This window comes from Gekko japonicus, unplaced genomic scaffold (assembly GCF_001447785.1).
Source record: "Gekko japonicus isolate JY-2015 unplaced genomic scaffold, Gekko_japonicus_V1.1 scaffold3630, whole genome shotgun sequence".
NCBI classification, from domain to species: Eukaryota; Metazoa; Chordata; class Lepidosauria; order Squamata; family Gekkonidae; genus Gekko; species Gekko japonicus.
The window spans coordinates 17,913-39,519 of record NW_015163719.1 but is presented as its reverse complement, the minus strand read 5'-3'; the positions used below and the strand labels follow the sequence as shown (position 1 = coordinate 39,519).

The 21,607-nt window shown below is 46.8% G+C and overlaps 1 protein-coding gene across 1 annotated transcript; it reads right to left on the bottom strand.

Moving 5' to 3' along the window:
- Positions 1 to 6,167: 6,167 nt before the first annotated feature.
- On the bottom strand, positions 6,168 to 17,845 carry LOC107107558 (interferon-inducible GTPase 5-like). Its single transcript, XM_015407865.1, has 2 exons — positions 17,682 to 17,845; positions 6,168 to 8,203 (listed from the first exon to the last, which is right to left on the bottom strand). The coding sequence occupies exon 2, from the start codon at positions 8,185 to 8,187 to the stop codon at positions 6,952 to 6,954; it is 1,236 nt and encodes a 411-aa protein (XP_015263351.1). The 5' UTR covers positions 8,188 to 8,203; positions 17,682 to 17,845; the 3' UTR covers positions 6,168 to 6,951.
- Between the last annotated feature and the right edge of the window lie 3,762 nt (positions 17,846 to 21,607).

Genomic DNA, 21,607 nt, shown 5'->3' with positions numbered 1-21,607 from the left:
GTCCCGTTGTTCAATAAAGTGTTTCGAGTCGCTTCTTGTGTTTCTTTTTAAAATGCCTACCAGAAGTTCAAGAGCCGAGTGCCGCGTGACGGAGTGAGCTCCCGTCTCTGGCACCAGCTTCTGCCAACCTAGCAGTTTGAAAGTGAGAAATTGCTAGTAGATACACAGGTAATAATAATAATAATCATCATCATCTTTCAATTTATTGATCGGTCAATCCTTGCAGAGCTGCCGGCTCTGAGCGATTTACAGTTACTCTTGTATAGACACGGGACTAACAATGATGGGGATAAGGGAGGACAACATATATCATTTTTAATCACACACACTTCGCAGTCGACAGGGAGTTTGGTCAGCTGTAAGTATCAGACGTGTCCCGGCAGCATTCTTTTTAGTCGGCGTCGCTTGATGTTGTCAGCATTTTCTCGGTCGCAGCGTACCACTGCCACCGTCTGGCCGGAATGTCCCATTGCAGGCTTTTCTTTGAAGCTGTGTAGATCTTTCTCCGCTTTTGAGCTTACGCGCGGCTTTGTCTCGCCCGCCCGTGGGGGGGGGGGGGTAGGTACAATTTTGGTGGGAAGGTAATGGCGTTCCATGTGCCTCAGCATTTAGTCACGCCGGCCACATGACCATGCAGAGGTCTTCAGACAGCGCTGGCTCTTCGGCTTGGGAATGGAGATGAGCACCGCAACCCTAGAGTTGGATTCGAAAGACCTTCGAGCAAGAGAAACCTTTACCACAGTATTAGACTATCTCTAACCCTCAGTTTCAGAGGGTAGCCATCTTGGTCTGCAGTAGACCAGCCAGATTTGATTCGAGGAGCACCTTAAGAGCCTGACCCTGGCAATGCCTGATCTCACCAGATCTTGAAAGATCAGCAGGGGCAGCCCCGGTTAGTAGAGGCAGGCAACCATCCCTGAACCAGTGTTCCCTCTCAGCTGAGTGGGTGTGAGCTCGCTCACCATTTTTTAGCCTCCGACTCACACATTTTTGTCTTCGCTCAGGAAGGGTGGCTCCAGAGCAAGGTCATTTATGCAGCAGCCGAACCGATCGCTCACAACTTTCATGCCAGTAGCTCACAGAGTAGAATTTTTGCTCACAAGACTCCACAGCTTAGAGGGAGCAGAGCTCTGAGCATAGATCAAGATGGATCGAAGAGATTGGATCTATACCCCACCCTGCACCACCCGAAGGAGTCTCAGAGCGGCTTACAATCCGTTTCCCTTCCCTCCCCACCGATGGCTCCAGAGCAAGGTCATTTATGCAGCAGCCGAACCGATCGCTCACAACTTTCATGCCAGCAGCTCACAGAGTAGAATTTTTGCTCACAAGACTCCGCAGCTTAGAGGGAGCAGAGCTCTGAACATAGATCAAGATGGATAGAAGAGGAGATTGGAGCTATACCCCACCCTGCACCACCCGAAGGAGTCTCAGAGCGGCTTACAATCCGTTTCCCTTCCCCTCCCCACCGAGGCTCTTTTTGTAGAAAAAGCCCAGCAGGAACTCATTAGCATAATATGCCACACCCAACAGCAGGAACTCATTAGAATAGGCCACACCCCTGACAGCACAAGTCATTGGCATATGAGGCCACACCCCCATGTTACCAGAAGTGTGGTCATCCAGCCACACCCACCTTTTGCTTGTTATTCTGTTTACCTTGTTTGTTGTCAAAACCCAGAGCTTTTTTTGTAGTAGGAACTCCTTTACATGTTAGGCCACACACCCCTAATGTAGCCAATCCGAATGAGTTTCTGCTGTTGGGTGTGTCCTATTATGCTAATGAGTTCTTGCTGGGCGTGGCCAACTTGGAAGCCAGCCAGAACTCCGTTCCTGTGCGTTCCTGCCCAAATATAGCCCTGCTCCCCACAACAGACACCCTGTGAGGTAGGTTGGGCTGAGAGAACTGCCCTTGAGAGAGAACAGCTCTGAGAGAACTTGTGACTGACCCAAGGTCACACTAGCAGTTGCATGTGAGGGAGTGGGGAATCAAATCTGGTTCTCCCATATTAGAGTCTTAACCACTACACCCAACTGGCTCTCAGTCTGTGTGAAGCAGTAGAAAAGAGCAAGAGTCCTGCAGTACCTTAAAGGATAACATTTGTGGCAAGGCACGCACTTTTGTGAATCTCTGATCTCAAAGCCCATTTGGGGTCACCATGAACTGGCTGCGACTTGACAGCAAAAAAAAAAGCACCTTAAGAGGCCAACAAGATTTTGTGGGTTTGACCTTTCTGTGATGAGAATATCTGATGAAGGAAACTTTGGCCCTCAAAGGCTTATACCCCAATAATGTTTGGAGTCCAGTAACACCTTGTCAAGAGACTAACAATCTAGCTGTTCCTGTGTTTTGCAGTCTCTGTTCTGTGTATCTCTTCTCCTTGCAAGCACACCTAGACCAGTGGTGGCAAACCTACGGCACGGGTGCCAGAGGTGGCACTCAGAGCCCTCTCTGTGGGCACGCGTGCCATCGCCCCAGCCAGGCCCAGACCATCATTAAAGTGTCGAATTCTCTGCCAAATAATTTTAAGCAAATGAAAGCATTTGGGATTGCTTTCCTTACTTTGTTTGGATCATCTTAAGTTAATGTATGAGTTGTTTTTTCTAAAATAAAACCTCAGTATTCAGGTTAAATTGCCGTGTTGGCACTTTGCGATAAATAAGTGAGTTCTGGGTCGCAGTTTGGGCACTCGGTCTCTAAAAGGTTCGCCATCACTGGTCTAGACTCTTTCAGGCTGAGCATAGCCTGGACTTCAAAGAACACATCCTCTAAAGAAGGGAAGGAAATATACTTCCCACTCTCCCCCCCCCCAAAAAAGTGAGAAAAAGCAGCGCTAAAGTTCTGGGTTGTGGGAAGGGAGGACTGAGCTCGGAAATTCTTGCAACGCCTTCACATACCGGAACTCTTAGAATGTTTCTTTAGCAGTCAGGCAACTTTTAGGACAGGGTAGGCTGGATTGACTTAATTGGGCAATGCCGGGCATCTTACCAGCTCCACCCAAATATCACGACTACACTGGCACGTGCTTAAGGACTAGACGAGGTCCTCGCCTGTCTTGTCTGTCCCAAAATGACAGCTCATGCCAATGAAGCCTTGATTCTGGTCACGACACCTCAGAAAGGATATTATAGCAATGGGAAAAGTGCAGAAAATGGCAACTGGAATGACAAAAGGGTTGCAACACTTTCCCTATGAAGATAGGTTAAAACGCTTGTGGCTCTTCAACTTGGAGAAATGACAGCTGAGGCGTGACACGATCGAGGTTTACATGATTGTGCATGGGATAAGAGCAGGCAGAGAAAGAAGTACTTTTCTCCCTTTCTCACAATACAAGGACTTGCGGGCACGCAATGCAATTGCTGAGCAGTCAGGTTAGAACGGATAAAAGGAAGTACTTCTTCACCCAAAGAGTGATTAACACATGACATATGGAGCAGGGGTCCATCAGTGGCTATGAGCCACAAGGTATAGATAGGAACTCTTGGTCTGGGGCAAGTGATGCTCTGTCTTCTTGGTGCTTGGGGGGGGGCAACAGTGGGAGGGCTTCTAGTGTCCTGGCCCCACTGGTGGACCTCCTGACAGCACCTGGTATTTCTGTCCACTGTGTGACAGAGTGTCGGACTGGATGATCCATTGGCCTCATCCAACACTGACTTCTCTTATGTTCTTATGTTAAATTGGCCCGAAGCCCTGACTTAGTGGGACTGCTTCCAGCAGAACAACTGTTTCAGTCTGTTGCTAAACAAATGGCCTCTTCACCTAAAATAGGTTCTTGGCCCTGGACGTTTCTTGAAAGCTAGGTTTTAAAATGCTCCCAGAATCTGGGTTGATTTTGCCTAAAGGAGTTGTGCCCTTTATTCCTTCTCAGTCCTCACTGATCCCTGAAAACCAGCTGATCCAAGGCACCTTTGAACGGAAATGCACCCTCTGGAGCTCAGTGGTACTTTCTGCCTTGTCAATAAACACGGGGATGCCATCTGAAGACGGAAGAACCTACCCTACCACTTAGGGTGATGCTGCAGTTAAGAAAAGAGATTGCATTTATAAGGTAAAGGTTCCCTTGCTCGAAATCCAGTTGACTCCGACTCTAGGGTTGCGGTGCTCATCTCCGTTTCAAAGCCGAAGAGCCAGCGCTGTCCGAAGACGTTTCCGTGGTCATGTGGCCGGCATGACTAAACACCAAGGCGCACAGGACGCTGTTACCTTCCCAGCAAAGCGGTACCTATTTATCTACTTGCAATTTCTTGCTTTCGAACTGCTAGGTTGGCAGGAGCTGGAACTAGAGATGGGAGCTCACTCCGTCATGCGGCACCCTGGGTCTCAAACTGCTGAACTACTGACCTTCCACAGCCTGCAGTTCACCGTCTTAACCACTTGAGCCACCGCAGCTCCATTGCATTTATACCCGGCCCTTTACTACCCAAAGGAGTCTCAGAGCGGCTTACCATCTCCTTTCCCTCCCCCTCCCAGAACAGGCACCCTGTGAGGTAGGTGGGGCTGAGAGAGCTCTTTTGAGAACTGCTCGTGTGAGAACAGCTCTGAGAGAAATTGTGACTGACCCAAGGTCACACCAGCAGCTGCATGTGGAGGATCAAACCCGGTTCTCCCAGGTTAGAGTCAGCACTCCTAGCCACTACACCACTCCAAAGTGTTATTTCAAACAGAAGGAGGGTTGTGGAGTTCCTTCCTGTTCTTCTCCCTCCACTCCCCATTCCTACAGGATGCACAGCACACGAGAACTCTTCTGACACTGGCTTTCTCTTGCACACTGTCAGGGGTTCAATACCAGTGCACATGAACGCATAGGGAGCTGCCTTATACTGAATCTGACCTTTGATCTACCACAGTCATTACTGCACACTTAAAAGACTGGCAGCAGCACTCCAGGGTCTCGGGCTGAGGTCTTTCCCATTGCTCGCCTCTAGACTCTTTCACTGGCGATGCCAGGGATCGAACCTGGGACCTTCTGCATGACAAGTACTTCTTCACCCAAAGAGTGATTAACACATGGCATTCACTGCCACAGGAAGTGGTGGCGGCTACAAGCATGGACGGCTTCAAAAGGGAATTAGATAAACATATGGAGCAGAGGTCCATCAGTGGCTATTAGCCGCAAGGTATAGACAGGGGCTCTGGGGCAAGTGATGCTCTGTCATCTTGGTGCTTGGGGGGGTCAACAGTGGGAGGGCTTCTAATGTCCTGGCCCCGCTGGTGGACCTCCTGATGGCACTGGTATTTCTGGCCACTGTGTGACACAGAGTGTTGGACTGGATGGGCCTTTGGCCTGATCCAACATTGGCGTCTCTTATGTTCTTATGTTCTTACGTTAAGCAGATGAATGGGTTTTGCAACTGAATCCCAGCCCCGCCCCTGTACAGAGAGCCCAATAAACCCAGTCTCTGGGGTACTTTGGACTCTGAACTGGATCCTACGGAACTTGGCAGACACACCTGAGGACGGTGCCCAATTATGTTATCTATATGTGCAACAGAATGAGGTGATAAAGGTGAAACAACAGACTGTGCCATTCGGGAGCACAAGAGACGGAGCTTTGAATATATCAATAAAAACCTCCCTCCAAATAGAAGTGGGCTAAGCCAGAGTCTGTCTCCCTGACGTACACTTGTTTTTTACTTGTAGGGGAGCATTTTAAAATGTGACTGAAGCAATACGGTGTCCCTCAGGGTTCTTGCTGCATGGCTCTCCCCCCCCCAAAGCCCCCCCCCAAGCCTCTTCCTGTACAGAAAGCTATACCAATTCCCAGCAGTCACGGTCTGACATCTGGGAGTCCCTCCCCCCCAATGGTCATGTTTCTGTAGAACTTCTTCCTTCCCTAAAGAGAACTCTACCACTCGATTACAACAGATTTTATAAAAGTGGAAGAATTGTCCAGACTGGAGCCAGTAGTAAAGAAGCAAATTTTATGTGAATTCAGTTTTTAAAAAAAGTTGAAGGCTAGGACCTGCAACGGAGCAAACTCATTTGTGAAAATAAAGGCCCTTCGTCTTAAAAAGGATTTTCAATCTTTTAATTTCTCTCATTAAAAAAAGAGATTTTTTTTTTTAAAAAAAAATCCCCCCAAAATTAGAAGATAGGATGGGAGCAGGTTTCAGCATTAGCTTTTCCCTCCACAGAAGCCAGAAGATTTCATTTGGGGGTGGGGTTTTTTGCAGTGTCACTCCGCCAGGTCAAGTTATCAGTATGCTCAAGGCGATTAGATGCCCTTTCCCAGAAAGAAGTGGGAAGGGAAGAAGGCCTTAAGGTTCGAGTGGCTCAAAGTGGTAGACTGAAAACCATCAAAAATGCAGGACTGCAGAGGAATCAATTTTTAGACCATACGTCCACAAAACGAGTCCCCTGATACTGTCCCGTATACGTAAACACTGCTCCCATGAAATCGAGGAAGTTGAATTTTCTGCAGAAGTACAGCACCATAAACTAGATTATCTAGTAAACTCTTTTTAAATTACAGATCGCCAGGGAGATCATACTAAAAACTGATCTTCTGCCTTGTCAATGAACGGACTAGGCCTTTGCAAGGAAACCTATGTGCTGAGTCCAGAAGCACTAAGTTTCGAGCACCTCTACGCAACAACTTTAAAACAATTTCATACAGGTGTAAGCTCATGGAGTCTTGGAAATGGCAAATTTGCGAAAATACCGGTGAGAAGTTTTCGAAGTTCGTTAGCCACTTACACCATATCCTTTTTCAGGATTCCTGGGGTGGAATCCACAAGAACCGAACTCGGCCAAAGAAACAGAAATGCAGAAGGGCAAACCTCAGTGCTGTGATTGGCCAGCGTTCACGGTCCTGTACCCCCTTCCTGCTTACACCAGAGGACGAGACAGGTGCTCAGCTAGCAAAGAAAAAACTCCATTGGTTTCACCAGAGTTGTATTTAGAGAGGAGCATCTGTCCCAGATCTTCCGTACGACACCCCAAGAAGCTTTTCAAACATCAGACTCAAAGGCCTTGATGAGAACTCTGTGAGCATCGTCTGCGACTTCGTTGAGGGAACTCCGGAGCATGTAGTAGGTGGTTCCAAAGGAGATCCCCCCAGCAGCCAGAGAACCAAATATGGGCACTGTGCTAGCAAAATACTCGGCCACCATCAATGCCCCGCCACCTGCCTTGGTTAGCATCTTCACCACCACATCCCTGGAGATCTCTCTGGCCAACGGGGACTTAATCACCTCTTTGATCTCCTCCACGGGCTTGTCCACCTTCTCTGCCAACTTCTCCAGGGAGTCGTCATCCAGGCCAAAGTTCTTGCGGTACTCCGAGAGGGACCTGATCAGGATAGTCACGTCGCAGGCCACGGAGAGACCCGGGATGGGCACGGCCGCCACGCCGCACGAGACGGTAGCCAGCTTCCAGATCTGCTTCTGTAAGGCCTCCCTCTTTTTGCGTAAGATTTCTAGCGAGATGTTGGGCAGGGCCAGGAGGAAGGCGTGTCTCTTGTGGCTCGGAAGCTCTTGCTCCAAGGTCTCCTCTAGCCGCACAAAGTCGTACTTGCTCAGCTCCCAGTTGGAAAGGAGAAAGATACGGGGCGAGGCCACGTTTTCGGCCTCCAGGCACGCTTGGCAATTCTCGCGGATCTGCCGCAGGATGCCCTCTTCGTCGTAGGCGTGCGGCCGACGCTTCTTGGAGGCCTCCAGGTCCGCGTCCACTTTGGAACGCACGAAATAGAAGCGTTTGCCCTGCTGCTGGATCTCTTGGGCCAGACGGGCATGGTTGGTTTTGAAGCGTTCGGAGGCGATGAGAATAAAGAAGTCGTAGCGGGAGAAGTTCACCTGTTCCAGGTAAGTGTCGGACCGGAAGTCGGGAGTACCGATTCCTGGCAAGTCCCAGACCGTCACATTGGGGTGCTTGGGGTGCGGGTAAGGAGTGGGCTTTAAAGTTGTCTCCACCACCCCGGTGGCGGCAGAGACATCATCTTCATCCCCTAGGCCCCGGATGGCGTTAACAAAGGAGGACTTCCCGGAACCGGACTCTCCCGTCACCGCGATATCAAGACGGGCACTCTCCAAGGCCTGCAAGTTTTCCATGATCTTGGAGGCCGCATCCGCCATTCTCCCTCCTTCAAGAGCGTCTTTAATCTCTTCAATGTCCTCTTCAGTAATGATGTCATACTCATCTATGAGCTCAGCCCTGCTGGGCAAAGCCACTGGGGGCTGAACTGCCATCGGATCAAGTCGAGGCCTAGGAGGAAGAGGGAGAGAGAATACAACTTGTACCATGAAACATGTAAAAGAAACAAATCTTCATTTCTCAGTTTGGGGAACACTGACTTGATCTGAAAACAAATCAGCCAGTATCATAATGCCCCTGTATGAATCGATGGTGTGTCCTCATTTGAAGTACTGTAAGGATGGTAGAGTGATAATAGTTAGGGTGTCAAGGGGAGGGAGAAAGCTTTTAATAGTGAATGTCTACGCCCCAAACTCGGGACAACAGAGATTTTATCAAAAACTAAGAGAAAGATTATTGCAGCTGGACGCCGATGAAATATGTCTAGCAGGAGACTTAAATGCGGTAAATAATAAGATCTATGATAGAAAGAACCAGGCAGGACGACATAGGAAAGGAGGAGAGCTTCCACTAGCGTTTATTAACTTGGCAGAGGACCTAAATCTTCTGGATGTCTGGAGAATAAAAAATCCAGATAGATATGACTACACTTATTATTCGGGACGACATAAGTCATGGTCCAGAATAGACATGATCTGGCTAAGTGGATCAATGCTGATGGAGGTGAAAGAGGTCGAAATCCAGCTAATGACATATGCAGATCACAAACCAGTGTTGGTGACTCTGACGGAGACACAACGGCAGACAAGATGGAGGCTTAATGTATTTTTGTTGAAAGATCGAGAGTTTTTGGAAAAAGTCAAAAAAGAGATAAGAGAATTTTTTCAATTTAATTTGCGCCCAGAAACTAAATTAATAACTGTATGGGATACGTTTAAGGCTTTTATCAGGGGAATCTTCATTAGAGAGTCAATTAACAGAAAGAAAAAAATGAACCAAAAAATTCAGGAGCTTAGGCGAAATTTATCAAAGGAAGAAGAAGAACTGAAATCAAACCCGGAATCACCGCAAGCGTGGATGCGAATTAAAAATTTTCAACATGAGATAAACTGCCTTTTGAACGAAGAACTAGCAAAGAAGATTATTTATGCGAGACAGAATTTTTTCCAAAACGCAAATAAGTCATCTAGGTGGCGCGCATATAAATTAAGACAAGAAGAAAAGGCAAGATTAATTAAAAGTTTAAAAGATGAAAGAGGGACAGAAGTAAGTGAGCCAAAAAAACTTAAATCAATTGTCCAGAACTTCTACACAAAGTTACATGAGAAACAAGTTGTTGAACAATCTAAGATCAAGAGCTATGTACAAAATAACCCAAATATCAAGAAGATAACGGAACAACAAAAAAAAGATTTGGAGCAGCCTATTGCAATGGCGGAGATCATCCAGGCAATTAAGAAACAAAAAAAGAATAAATCCCCTGGCCCAGATGGCCTGCCGTCAGAATTCTATGTCACATTTGAGAATGAAATTAGTTTGGTGATGAAAAGGGTGATGTCAGAGGGAAATAAAGAAATACCAATCTTTTGGGGCTCTGCGGTGATATCTTTAATACATAAGAAAGATACGGATGAGATGGAGATAAAAAATTATCGGCCGATATCTCTGTTGAATGTCGACTACAAAATCTATACATCCATTCTGGCACAGCGCCTGAGACAAGTTGGCTGTAGTCTTCCTTGATGCCGAGAAGGCTTTTGATAACATCAGCTGGGATTATATGGCAGAAAATATAAAAGAGATGGGATGTGGGGAGGAGTTCTCAAACAGAATAGCGCTATTATATAGGAAACAAGAGGCAAAAATTATTATCAACAAGGATATGTCAGAGACAATAGAAATAGGGAAAGGCACACGTCAAGGTTGTCCCCTCTTCCCTTTACTTTTTATTTGGGACCTGGCAACCCTAGGCTGCTGCCAGGAACACTGATCCCCGGTATCTCCATTTAAAAGATCTGGCAGTAGGCGATGTGAATGATAAACTACAGATATATGCTGATGATATGGCAATTGTCATGATGGAACCGACAGAGTCGGTAATACCTTTAATAAATACTATTGAAAGTTTCGGTCAGCTGGCCGGATTTAGAATTAATAATGCAAAAACTAAGGTTTTAACAAAGAACTGCAGAGAAAACATCATCAAGACAATTGAAGATATCACAAAGTTTAAAGTGGTAAAGAAACTTAAATACTTAGGGGTATTCATTACAAACAAAACAAGTTCCTTGATTCAGGACAATTATGAAAGGTTATTGGATTATACGAAGAAGCAATTAGCAAATTGGTCATCATTACAGCTCTCAATGATGGGGAGAGTAGCAGCTATTAAAATGTCGGTGTTGCCAAGGTTTTTATTTCTATTTCAAACCATACCAGTATTACGAAATGCTAAATTCTTTCAAAGGCTAGACAGATTGGTCAGAGGGTTCATCTGGCAAAATAAAAAACCTAGGATTAGACTAAAATTTTTGCAAGAGAAACCGCAAAATGGAGGATTAGCTGTGCCAAATTGGCAACTCTATTATCAAGCGGCGGCCTTAACCTGGCTTAGAGAATGGGTGACCTTAAAAAATACTAGATTGTTATGCCTGGAAGGTTTCGATTTATTGACAGGTTGGCACTCAATTTTAACCTTAACCGGAGGGTCGGCTACACACTTTAGGCAATAACCTACCTCACAAGGATGTTGTGAGGTTGAAATGGAAGCAGGGAGAACTATGTACACTGCCCTGAGCCGCTTGGAGGGAGAGCACGGTTTTATACCAAGATACCAAGTTGGATTGCTCCCCTAGAGGCAATGATGTTACCACATCTAGCGTCAGGGGTAAGAACAGTGACATATGAGGTCTTACTTGACAATAATGCTGAGCTAAAGTCGCAACAGGATATGGAGGCCTGTGGTTTACGCTTCTCATGGTGGGAGAAAAATCAGCTAACTTCGAAATATAATAAAGATAAACGAATAGGCTTTATCTCCGAGAAAATATACCAAATAAAATAAATTCTACGTTTGACATAGAATAATGTTTCCTCACACAAGGTCTTTGCTAGCGCCACAGACCAAGGATAAATGGGCCTGGTAAAACCCGGCAAGGAACTCACAAACAAGACTGAGGTGTTCTCTTCATCTTTGCAGGGGGTTTGGAAATTTTGGAAAGAGGTGAGTATTGTCTGGGAGACAAAGCTAACCCAGACACACAAAATCCGACCAGTCTTAGGTAATTTATTTTTCCCATTCTTCACCCAAACAGCTCAAAGGGGTGCACTTGGTCCCCCCTCCTCTGTTCTTTACAACAATCCTGTGAGGTAATTTAGACTTGAAAACATATGACCGATCCCAGCTCACCCAGTGACCTTCATGGCCAAGCAAGGATTTGAACCGAGGTTTCTCCAGTCCTAGTTCAATGCTCCTGCTTCTACACCGTACAAACGTTCAAACGTTGTCTCTTTTTTACTCCTTTAGGGATCTAAATCTTCATTTTAACCCCTAGGCCAGTGGTGGCGAACCTATGGCACGGGTGCCAGAGGTGGCACTCAGAGCCCCTCTGTGGGCACAGGTGCCATCGCCCCAGCCAGGCCCAGACCATCATTAAAGTGTCGAATTCTCTGCCAAATAATTTTAAGTAAATGAAAGCATTTGGGATTGCTTTCTTACTTTTGTTTGGATCATCTTAAGTTAATGTATGGGTTGTTTTTTCTAAAGTAAAACCTCAGTATTCAGGTTAAATTGCCGTGTTGGCACTTTGCGATAAATAAGTGGGTTTTGGGTCGCAGTTTGCGCACTTGGTCTCTAAAAGGTTCACCATCACTGCCCAAGGCCCATACCAAAGGAAAGCCCACCGTTAATCCACCATAGTTACACACAACATTAATATTAAAAGATTTGGAGAGGAGTTGGAGATATCAGGGTCGGAGGACAATGAAAGTGAAGATGGAAGTCAAGAGGAAGAGGAAGAAAGGGAAAAAAAGGAAGAAGGAGGCGGAGAAGGAGAAGACAAAGATGACATAACAGGAAGGAGACAGAATCAACAGCATCAGCGAGAGAAAGGACCCAAGAAAATTTGCTCTCCTGGAAAGGGCCAAAGTTACCATCTAAACAATTCGCCTTGGTTAAGGACGGTGAATATTTAATATCATAATTCCACAGAGAAATACAGACAAGCAGCGAACAGCTGACACTGCCCCACTGTTGTTCCTCGGCCTCGTAACCACTGGGGGAACAGTCCCTCAACTTCACTTAAAACTAATCCCAAATCACTTTTTAGAGCGGCTTCCGCTAAGCTCTGATTCATCGGGAGGCTCGGCAGCCATCTTGCACTAGGCCTCAAACCAGCCTCTTTTCCAGGTCCTTTCAAAGCCACAGAAGGGCTACTCCAGATATAGGAGAGGTGTAGAGGTCTTCCCCTCAGCTCAGGTCTAACTATAACCCACTTAACCCTTTGTCCTCAACAAAATGGCCGTCTCCCTCCTGGGAAGGGCCAAAGTTACCATCTAAACAATTAGCCTTGGTTAAGGACGGTGAATATTTAATATCATAATTCCACAGAGAAATACAGACAAGCAGTGAACAGCTGACACTGCCCCACGGTTGTTCCTCAGCCTTGTAACCACTGAGGGAACAGCCCCTCAACTTCACTTAAACTAATCCCAAATCACTTTTTAGAGCGGCTTCCGCTAAGCTCTGATTCGTCGGGAGGCTCGGCAGCCATCTTGCACTAGGCCTCAAACCAGCCTCTTTTCCAGGTCCTTTCAAAGCCACAGAAGGGCTACTCCAGATATAGGAGAGGTGTAGAGGTCTTCCCCTCAGCTCAGGTCTAACTATAACCCACTTAACCCTTTGTCCTCAACAAAATGGCCGTCTCCCTCCCTCCCATCTCCTTATGTAGGGATGCCAGCCTCCAGGTGGGACCTGGGGATCCCCTGGAATTACAGGCCATCTCCAAACTACAGAGACCAGTTCCCCTGGAGAAAATGAACATTTTTGGAGGGTGGACTCTACGGCACTGTACTCCAATGAGGTCCCTGTCTTCTGCAGGCTCCATCCCCAAATCTCCAGGCGTTTCCCAACCTGGGTCTGGTGATCTTACCCCGCCATCAGTGTTCCCTCTAAACTGAGCTTGTGTGAGCTAGCTCACAGTTTCTTAGCCTCCGGTTCACACATTTTTTTTGACTTAGCTCAGGAAAGGACAGCGCCAGAGCAAACTAACTTATGCAGTAGCCAAATCCCTTGCTCACAACTTCAATGCCAGTAGCTCACAAAATAGAATTTTTGCTCACAAGACTCCACCGCTTAGAGGGAGCGTTGCCCCGCATCCCCCGATGGTGGCCAGGGGGGACCTGGGGACTCTACCTTACAGCAATGCAACCCCACCTCCTCCTAAGGTTGCCAGGTCTTCCCTGGCCACCAGCAGGGGATGGGGGGGGGTAGGGTTGCCAGCTCAAGGTTGGGAAACTCCTGGATATATGGGGATAGAGTCTGGGGAGGACGGGGGCCTTAGTCAGATACAGTGCCATAGAGTCCACCCTCCAAAGCAGGCATTTTCTCTAGGGGAACTGATCTATGTCGCCTGGAGATGAGGTGTAATTCCAGGAAATCCCCAGGTCCCACCTGGAGGCTGGCATCCATCCCTGCTCCTCTTCTAGATCCAAGCCTTAAAACACCCAGAACAGTTCAACCAACCAGGCCTCTTAGTACTGCTCCCAGCCTAGGGCTCTTCTTGCATCTTCTCCCCACATGATGTGACCCATCTCAACTATTTTGTCTCCATCTTCCTTCGTCCTCCTGCTTTCCCCCAGCTCATCTTTCTCCTTGCACCCGATTGCCTTCTTGTCCTCACATTACCCGCCTCACCCAAGGTGGATGTTGCCGGGCCAGTATTGGAGAATTTATTGATAGTGAGACTGGGTTCTGTTCTCTCTTAGCCATTTTGAATTAGTCCTGGCCTCTAATCTATCAGGTCTTTAGTTTAGCATCCCCATAAGGCTCTGTAGTCTGGCTAGACACCATAAAAGTCGACACCAGTCTGAGCATGGAACGACTCAAAGAAAACAGTACAAGATCAGAAAACGTGGAGAGAGCTGGCCCATAGAATCGGCAAAAGCTGGACATGACTGAATGGCTAACAACAACAGTCTGGCTAACTGCTGTATTTTTCCAAGCAAGAGTGGATTCACCAATGATGATGATGATGGAGGAGGAGGAGGAGAAGAAGAAGAGATTGCATTTATACCCCGCCCTTCACTCGGAGTCTCAGAGCGGCTTACAAACTCCTTTCCCTTCCCCTCCCCACAACAGACACTCTGTGAGGTAGGTGGGGCTGAGAGAGCTCTGACAGAAACTGCCCTTTCAAGGACAGCTCTTGTCAGAACTATGGCTTGCCCAAGGTCATCCAGCAGCTGCAAGTGGAGGAGTGGGGAAGCAAACCCGGTTCTCCCAGATTAGCGTCCGCACACTTAACCACTACACCAAACTGGCTCACCAAACTAGAAAGAATAGTTTATCCACGGTGCTAGTCCTAAACCTAACAGAGATTACGTAATATACACACTGCCAACTGAAAAGGTGCCAGAAGAGTCTGGGTCTTCATGCCTTCACAAATGATAACAGGCAAAACTCATGCCTGCTGTGTAGGAGGGGTTGGATTTGTCAAGCTAATCCGATGTTTGTCACAGGTCTAATTCACAGCTATATGGGATTTTACAGGTATACAATCTCAGTGATTTATTTTGTTCGGGGTTGTATGCCAACACCCTGCCTTATGGATTTTGGTAGCCATCCAGTATATATCCTCGATAGAATTCCAGTGCACTCTACTTAAGTATTTCATTATTAGCAACAAGACTTAATAAAATCATTACCCACTACATTCACCAAGATCAGTCAGGATTTATTCCTGGTAAATCCAAGCAATTAGAATCGGTCATAGTGGCCTTTGATAGCAAAAAGGCATTTGACAAACTGGACATTGTTTATCTAAAATCTGCCTTGAAACAAATGGGATTTGGTCCCAACTGTTTTAGTGCTATCTCTGCTCTGCTCTTTATCACTCCCCCCATCACAAATCTGTATTTAATAGTTTTAGATCTGAAGATCATTTATGGCCCCGGTCACACGGAGCATTAGGCACGCTAGAGAGACGGAAGGTAGGCGGATTTTCCGGGCGTGATCTCACCGCCACATCTGGGAAGCGTAGAGCTCCCGTGGCTCACCCGAGGCTTCACTCCGAAGATGCGCTGTAAAAAACTAGTACCTCCGAGGTACTAGTTTCCGGAAACTGCGGGGCAAGGGCGGGCGTCAGATCACGTTTCCGGTGTTAGCTCGTGGAATCCGGTGCCCGCCCATGTCCCGTCACGAAAAGTTTTTTTTGTTGTCAAGTCTCCACGGGTGCGCACAAGCGAACACTTGGGTTAAAAAACAACACAACCCCTCGGCACCGCTTCTTTGCCACGCCGCAGGAGTGAGGTATGATCGGCACCTCCCCCAACCACGGGACGTCGTCGGGACGTTTGATCTGGCTGCCGCGCAGTAGTTTGCTCCAGGGCAAACAGCCCCCCCACCCCCGCGATATCCGCCCCGTGTGACCGGGGCCTATAGTCAGTAATTTGTAACTAGTTTATTTTTGTGTATTTTAACTTGTTGCTCACTGCCCTGAGCCCTATGGGGAAGGGCGATCTATAAAATTATTATTGTTGTTATTATTGTTATTAATAATAATAAGAATAATTTCTGTAAGCTGCCTACTAGAATGTTATATGTTTGAAAGTTTCTGCATTATGGTGTTAAAGATTCAATAAATAGTTTCTAAGGTAAAGCCGCTGTCTTGGTTGTCTCTCTGTATGAAAACTCTCTTGCCAGTCTCAATCCAGACCACAGAACGTTAGCGGGGGTCCCAGGCAATTTCTTGGACCTTGAAATCCCCCAACAGCCAGAAGCTTTAAAATGGCTGAGGGGTGGAAATTAAGAGTACCGTCTTAAAAAAGAAAAGAAAAAAGGAACAGGTTCTAATGGTGACCTCTTGCAACTCGAAATGAAGCAAAACACTGCAAACAGCCTGTCCTGACAAATGGTAACTTCTGCCTCATTTCCTCGAACATTCCAAAAAGTCATTGAGGTTTTTGGTAAACCAGCATATGGATTTCAGCCAGTTCACTGGCTGATTGACTGCTTCAAAGACACAGGATTAAACTCTTTTCAAAAAGAAAAAGGGGGCTGGGCGCACTGCCCTCCTTGTGGAGGCGAGAAGCTGCATTTGTTGTAATTCTCCCTAGTGCAAAAAACTAAAACGGACAAAAGCTCCGTTTTGCTTTGCATCTGGTCACTGTAAAAATCCCCAGAGGGCATTTTTCATTCATGCCAAGGCTGCTGACCACACAGGCCAGTCTCTTATTCTGGAACTGTTCCGGGTTGGGATCACAACGCCAGCGGTTTTTGCTATCACTGGCTGCGGTCACACACACTAAATAACCCACTTTCGGTTCACTTTCCAACTGGAGTTTACCGTGTGACCTGTTAAAATCCAGTTGGAAAGTGCATTGAAAATGGATTAACAGTGGATTATTTAGTGTGTGTGACTTCCTTTGATAATCGGATTTTATGTTAGCCTCCACCCTCTCCCATACCACTTTCACTTCCTTTGACCATCGGATTTTATGGTACCTTCTGCATACATTTACGGCTGTTCAGGGGTGACTTTGCAGTCAGTATGGCGTTGCCCCAGGCTATCTGAATGCAGTTTTGAGCTGCACTTTCCCCCTCCCAGTCGAGAAAATGTGGCGCGAATGCCAGATGCAGAATCGCCCAGCAGCTCTTGTTAACTTTTAGCAGCAGCTATTTGCAGTTCCCCGCCAAAATTAGCACAGGCTACGGCTGCGGTGGCTCAAGTGGTTAAGACGCTGAACTGCAGGCTGTGGAAGGTCAGTAGTTCAGCAGTTCGAGACCCGTCTCTAGTCCCAGCTCCTGCCAACCTAGCAGTTCGAAAGCAAGAAATTGCAAGTAGATAAACAGGTGCCACTTCAGTGGGAAGGGAACAGCGTTCTGTGTGCCTTGGTGTCTAGTCATGCCGGCCACATGACCACGGAAACGTCTTCGGACAGCGCTGGCTCTTACCCTTTGAAACGGAGATGAGCACCGCAACCCTAGAGTCGGACTCGACTGGCTTTCGAGCAAAGGAACCTTTACCTTTACGGCCACAACATTTAGTTAGGGCGACTGGTACAAATGCTGAGCATGGGTGGAAAACGAAACTCCGCCGATCTCCGCGGTTATTCACGGCTAGCATGCGAGCATACACGAAATTCGCATTTTAATCTACCTTCCCAACGTCCAGCGAAACTCCTCGGCGACCTATTTAGTCGCTTGCAACCGGCAGTCGGGAGACCCGCCCACGACCGTCCCGAGGTTCCCGGGTCGATCCCACAACCGACCTGCTGCTACTCCGCGGAATCTCTGCTCTACAAAGACCACTTGTACTTGGGAAAGGAGGCGAAGGAGTTTTGCAAAGCCGCCCCGACGGGGCTGCCCCCTGGTTTCTTGCAAACGCTTTGCACCCTTTGCCCCACACGCTTCTCTGCCCTCCTCTGGCTTTACCTTTCCCACCAGCGCGTTGTGATCCAGGCACCCGGCCCGCCAGGAGCCGCTCCAGACGTCGGCGTCGAGGAAGGAGGGCGGGTGGGCTCGGGAGGAGCTTCTCGAGCGAGCGGAGTTGCTAAGGAGGCGCAGCCGGCCGAGACACTTTCTCGCTTCCTGCTCTTTTGCAAACTGGCACTTTCTGTCTGGGGTGTGGGTGTGTGTGTGTGGGGATGCGTGCGCACGGAGTTGGCGACCCTCGGCTGCCACCTGCTGGAAGGCACGCGTTGAAAGGCACGCGTTTTATCTGATGAACGGGGCCTTACACAAGTAACCAAAAAAGTAATTTTGTTATTAACGTGCCAATGACAGAGAGAAGTCTGACTCACTGTACCCCTCGACACTCTCAGAATCAACCTCTGTCGCAGAGCAAAGATTTTTTCCAAGGTCAGTTTAGCACATGAATCACACAGGGAGGAAGGCCTTACTCTGGAGTGATTAAAATACCCCATCCCCGCAGAATTTACCATTAAAAACAGTAGTCCCAGACAATGTTCCCTCTAAGCTATGGAGTCTTGTGAGCAAAAATTCTACTTGGTGAGCTACTGGCATGAAAGTTGTGAGCAGGTAATTTGGCTACTGCGTAAATTAGTTTGCTCTGGAGCGCTCCTTTCTGAGCTAAGACAAAAATGTGTGAGCCAGAGGCTAAAAAACTGTGAGCTAGCTCACACTAACTCAGCTGAGAGGGAACGCTGGTCCCAAAGCAGTTTGCAGTATCCCTGCAAATGTTATAGCTGCGGTCCCCCTACCCCAGTTTGTAACTTTGAAAGGGAATCTTGCAGTGGAGATCTGGCCCGGCCGGCTCACCCTTCCTCCCCGTACTGGATCTTGCAGAACCGGCGGGGGGAAGAACCCAAACCTGTCGCATCCTCCAGTGCTGTCAGTGTTGGGTATATCCACACGCCGGTCTTACGGCAGATTTTCGGTTATTTGGACTGGATTTCCCTTGAAGAAACAGACCATTGAATTATTTAATTTTTGAAAAGTGTACCTAACCGCATGTAGATACTCTGTGCCTGTTGGCAATGATCTGTGAATTTAGGGTGGCCAGGTCTGGGTTGGAAAGTACCTGGAGATTTGGGGTGTGGCACCTGAGAAAGGCAGAGTTTGGGGAAATGAGGGCTTCGGTGGGGTCTAAGGCCATTGAGTCCGCTTTCCAAAGCGGCCATTTTCTCCGAGTGGACTCATTTTTGTTGGGGTGAGGAAATCCCCTGGACCCAGCCTTCTCGGGGGGGGGGGGCAGACCACATGAAGAGAGGCCCCCACCTCTGCAGGGGATCTTTATGAGCCTTCCTTTCTCCCAGGCAACTGGAACCCAGACTTTGAGCCTTCTTTAATCTTAGCACTGCCAGGAAATGATTTGTCCATGACAAAGGAGGAGGAGTAATCCCTTCCACCCCCAGACCAGATGACACAGCTGTTTCACTGGTTTGGATCATGGCTGTCTTGGGACAAATCTGATGATTATTTTTTTTACTGCTTTGTACCTTTATTGTGTTTGGCTGGTGAATATTGTTCCCTATGCGCGCGTGGGGGGTTAAAATGCCGTCAAGTCACTTCCAACCTAGGGTTGACCCTGTGCTCCCTGCCTCTAATTATAAAACCACGCTCAAATTCTGAGTTTAAAAATTGCTTTTTCTGCTTCCAGCTCTGGTTATGCCGAAGATGAGGAGGTCCCAGATATACAGATTCCGCTAGGAGAAACACCCTCAGAAATTGCCAAAATATAAACTGTATTTAAGAGATATAAAGTTGGTGCTGTCACAACAACAAAATTAGTGCATACTATAACTCTGATAAGGCATAAGATACATTGTTTCCTCCTTAGAAGACAAGACGTTAAACTCCATGTAATCAGTGGAACTTGATAGGAGAAGTCCCCATAGTAATATTTTCCTAACAGCCTCGGCCAGACGTCCGTTCTAGATACTCAAAAGAGGCGTCTTCTTCAGTTTGCCGGTGGGTAGGTGGAACCCGATTTCAGTAATTTCAGCAGACCACAAGGTTCATAGTGTAAAAAGCGAATTATATTTTGGCAGTTTCTAATGGTGTTTCTACTAGTGGAATTTGTATATCTGGGACCTCTCTGATGCTAGTTTTTCCCCCTTGTTGTCTGGATCCACTGTAGCTACCGGCCAGCATAGAGTCCACCTTCCAAAGTGCCTGTTTTCTCCGGGTGAACTGAACTCTCTTGCTAACTCACAATTTTTTAGCCTCTGACTCACACTTCTTTGTCTTCGCTCAGGAAGGATGGCTCCAGAGCAAACTAATTTATGCAGTAGCCAAATCACCTGCTCACAACTTTAATGCCAGTAGCTCACTAAGTATAATATTTGCTCACAGGACTCCATAGCTTAGAGGGAGCATTGTTTGCTACTGTTACTGGTGTAGGCTAGGCCCAGAGGTCTGAATATATCATTGCTAATGGTCTGTAGACCTAGCCCAACTGCAAAATGTATTGATGCTTTGCCTGTATTAATATTCTTCTATTTTGGTATTAAAAGCTTGTTTTAAACAGGCCAAGCCTTTCTTTTTTTCTGGGCTAAGAAAGCCAGCCGCTGCTAAAGAAAGACAGGAACTAGTCAGCAAGATAAACTCTGTCTGAAGGACGTTACCAAAATAGACAGAAAGGAACAGCTTCAAATTTGAGCTGTTCTGAGAGAGGACCCCCCCTCCCCCTGTGTGTTCTAACAGGCTAATGCATATAGGGGTGAATTTAATAACATTTTACAAGGAATTTAAAAATATTTGTGTACAAAATAAAATCCCCCTATGTCTATCAGAGCACAGAGGCTGCAGAATTAAAGCTGCTTACTTGCAAGCCGGATTTTTATTAGGCTTTTCCAATGTTGTATTTTAACAAGCTATAAGACGGGGTGGCCAAAATGTGGCTCGGGAGCCACGTAACGGCTCTTTCACACATATTGTGTGGCTCCTGGCAGGGCAGCTGGGGAAGCGAAGGGGAGGCAAGCTTTTTCTATTGGTTTTCCCTTCTCCAGCCAATAAATATCATTAGCAAACAAATAAATATCATTGGACAAATAAATATCATTATCAATATCTGTTTTTACCCCTTTTGTTTTTGGTAGTCTCATTTAATGTTAAGAAAAAGCAAATGTGCATCTTTTAAAATAAAAATGTGTGTGTGATATTTGTTCATGTCTTGCAGCTCTCAAATATCTGATGTTTATTCTATGTGGCTCTTACAGTTAGCAAGTTTGGCCACCCCTGCTATAAGATAAGTTGCTAGTTTGGTGTAGTGGTTAAGTGCGCGGACTCTAATCTGGGAGAGCCAGGTTTGATTCCCCACTCCTCCACTTGCACCTGGCTGGATGACCTTGGGCAAGCCGTAGTTCTGATAAGAGCTGTCCTTGGAAAAGAGCAGTTTCTGTCAGAGCTCTCTCAGCCTCACCTACCTCACAGGGTGTCTGTTGTGGGGAGGGGAAGGGAAAGGAGTCTGTAAGCCGCTCTGAGACACCTTTGGGTAGTGAAGGGAGGGATATAAATCCCATCATCATCATCATCATCTCCTCCTCCTCCTCTTCTTCCTCTTAAGAAGCCATCCATGGCTTATAGAATTCAAACATGATTTTAGGAAAAGCCCTTTTTCTGTCTTTCTTTGTAAAGTGCTTATATGTTATTTAGACACATAACCAGTTTACAAAGAAAGAGAGAGAGAGGGCTTTTTCTAAAATAGTGTTCGAATGCAATAAGCCACGGATGGCTTCTTAATATAGCAACTTCTCAACTTATCAAATTCTTGAAGGCCAAGATTAATGGCTATTGGTTTTATAACGCCTATGCCAATTTAAATAAGTGATGGATGCCATATTGATTTTATATAGGTACAGCGTTTAATCTGGTTTCTTTAAAGTAATGTAAAGACA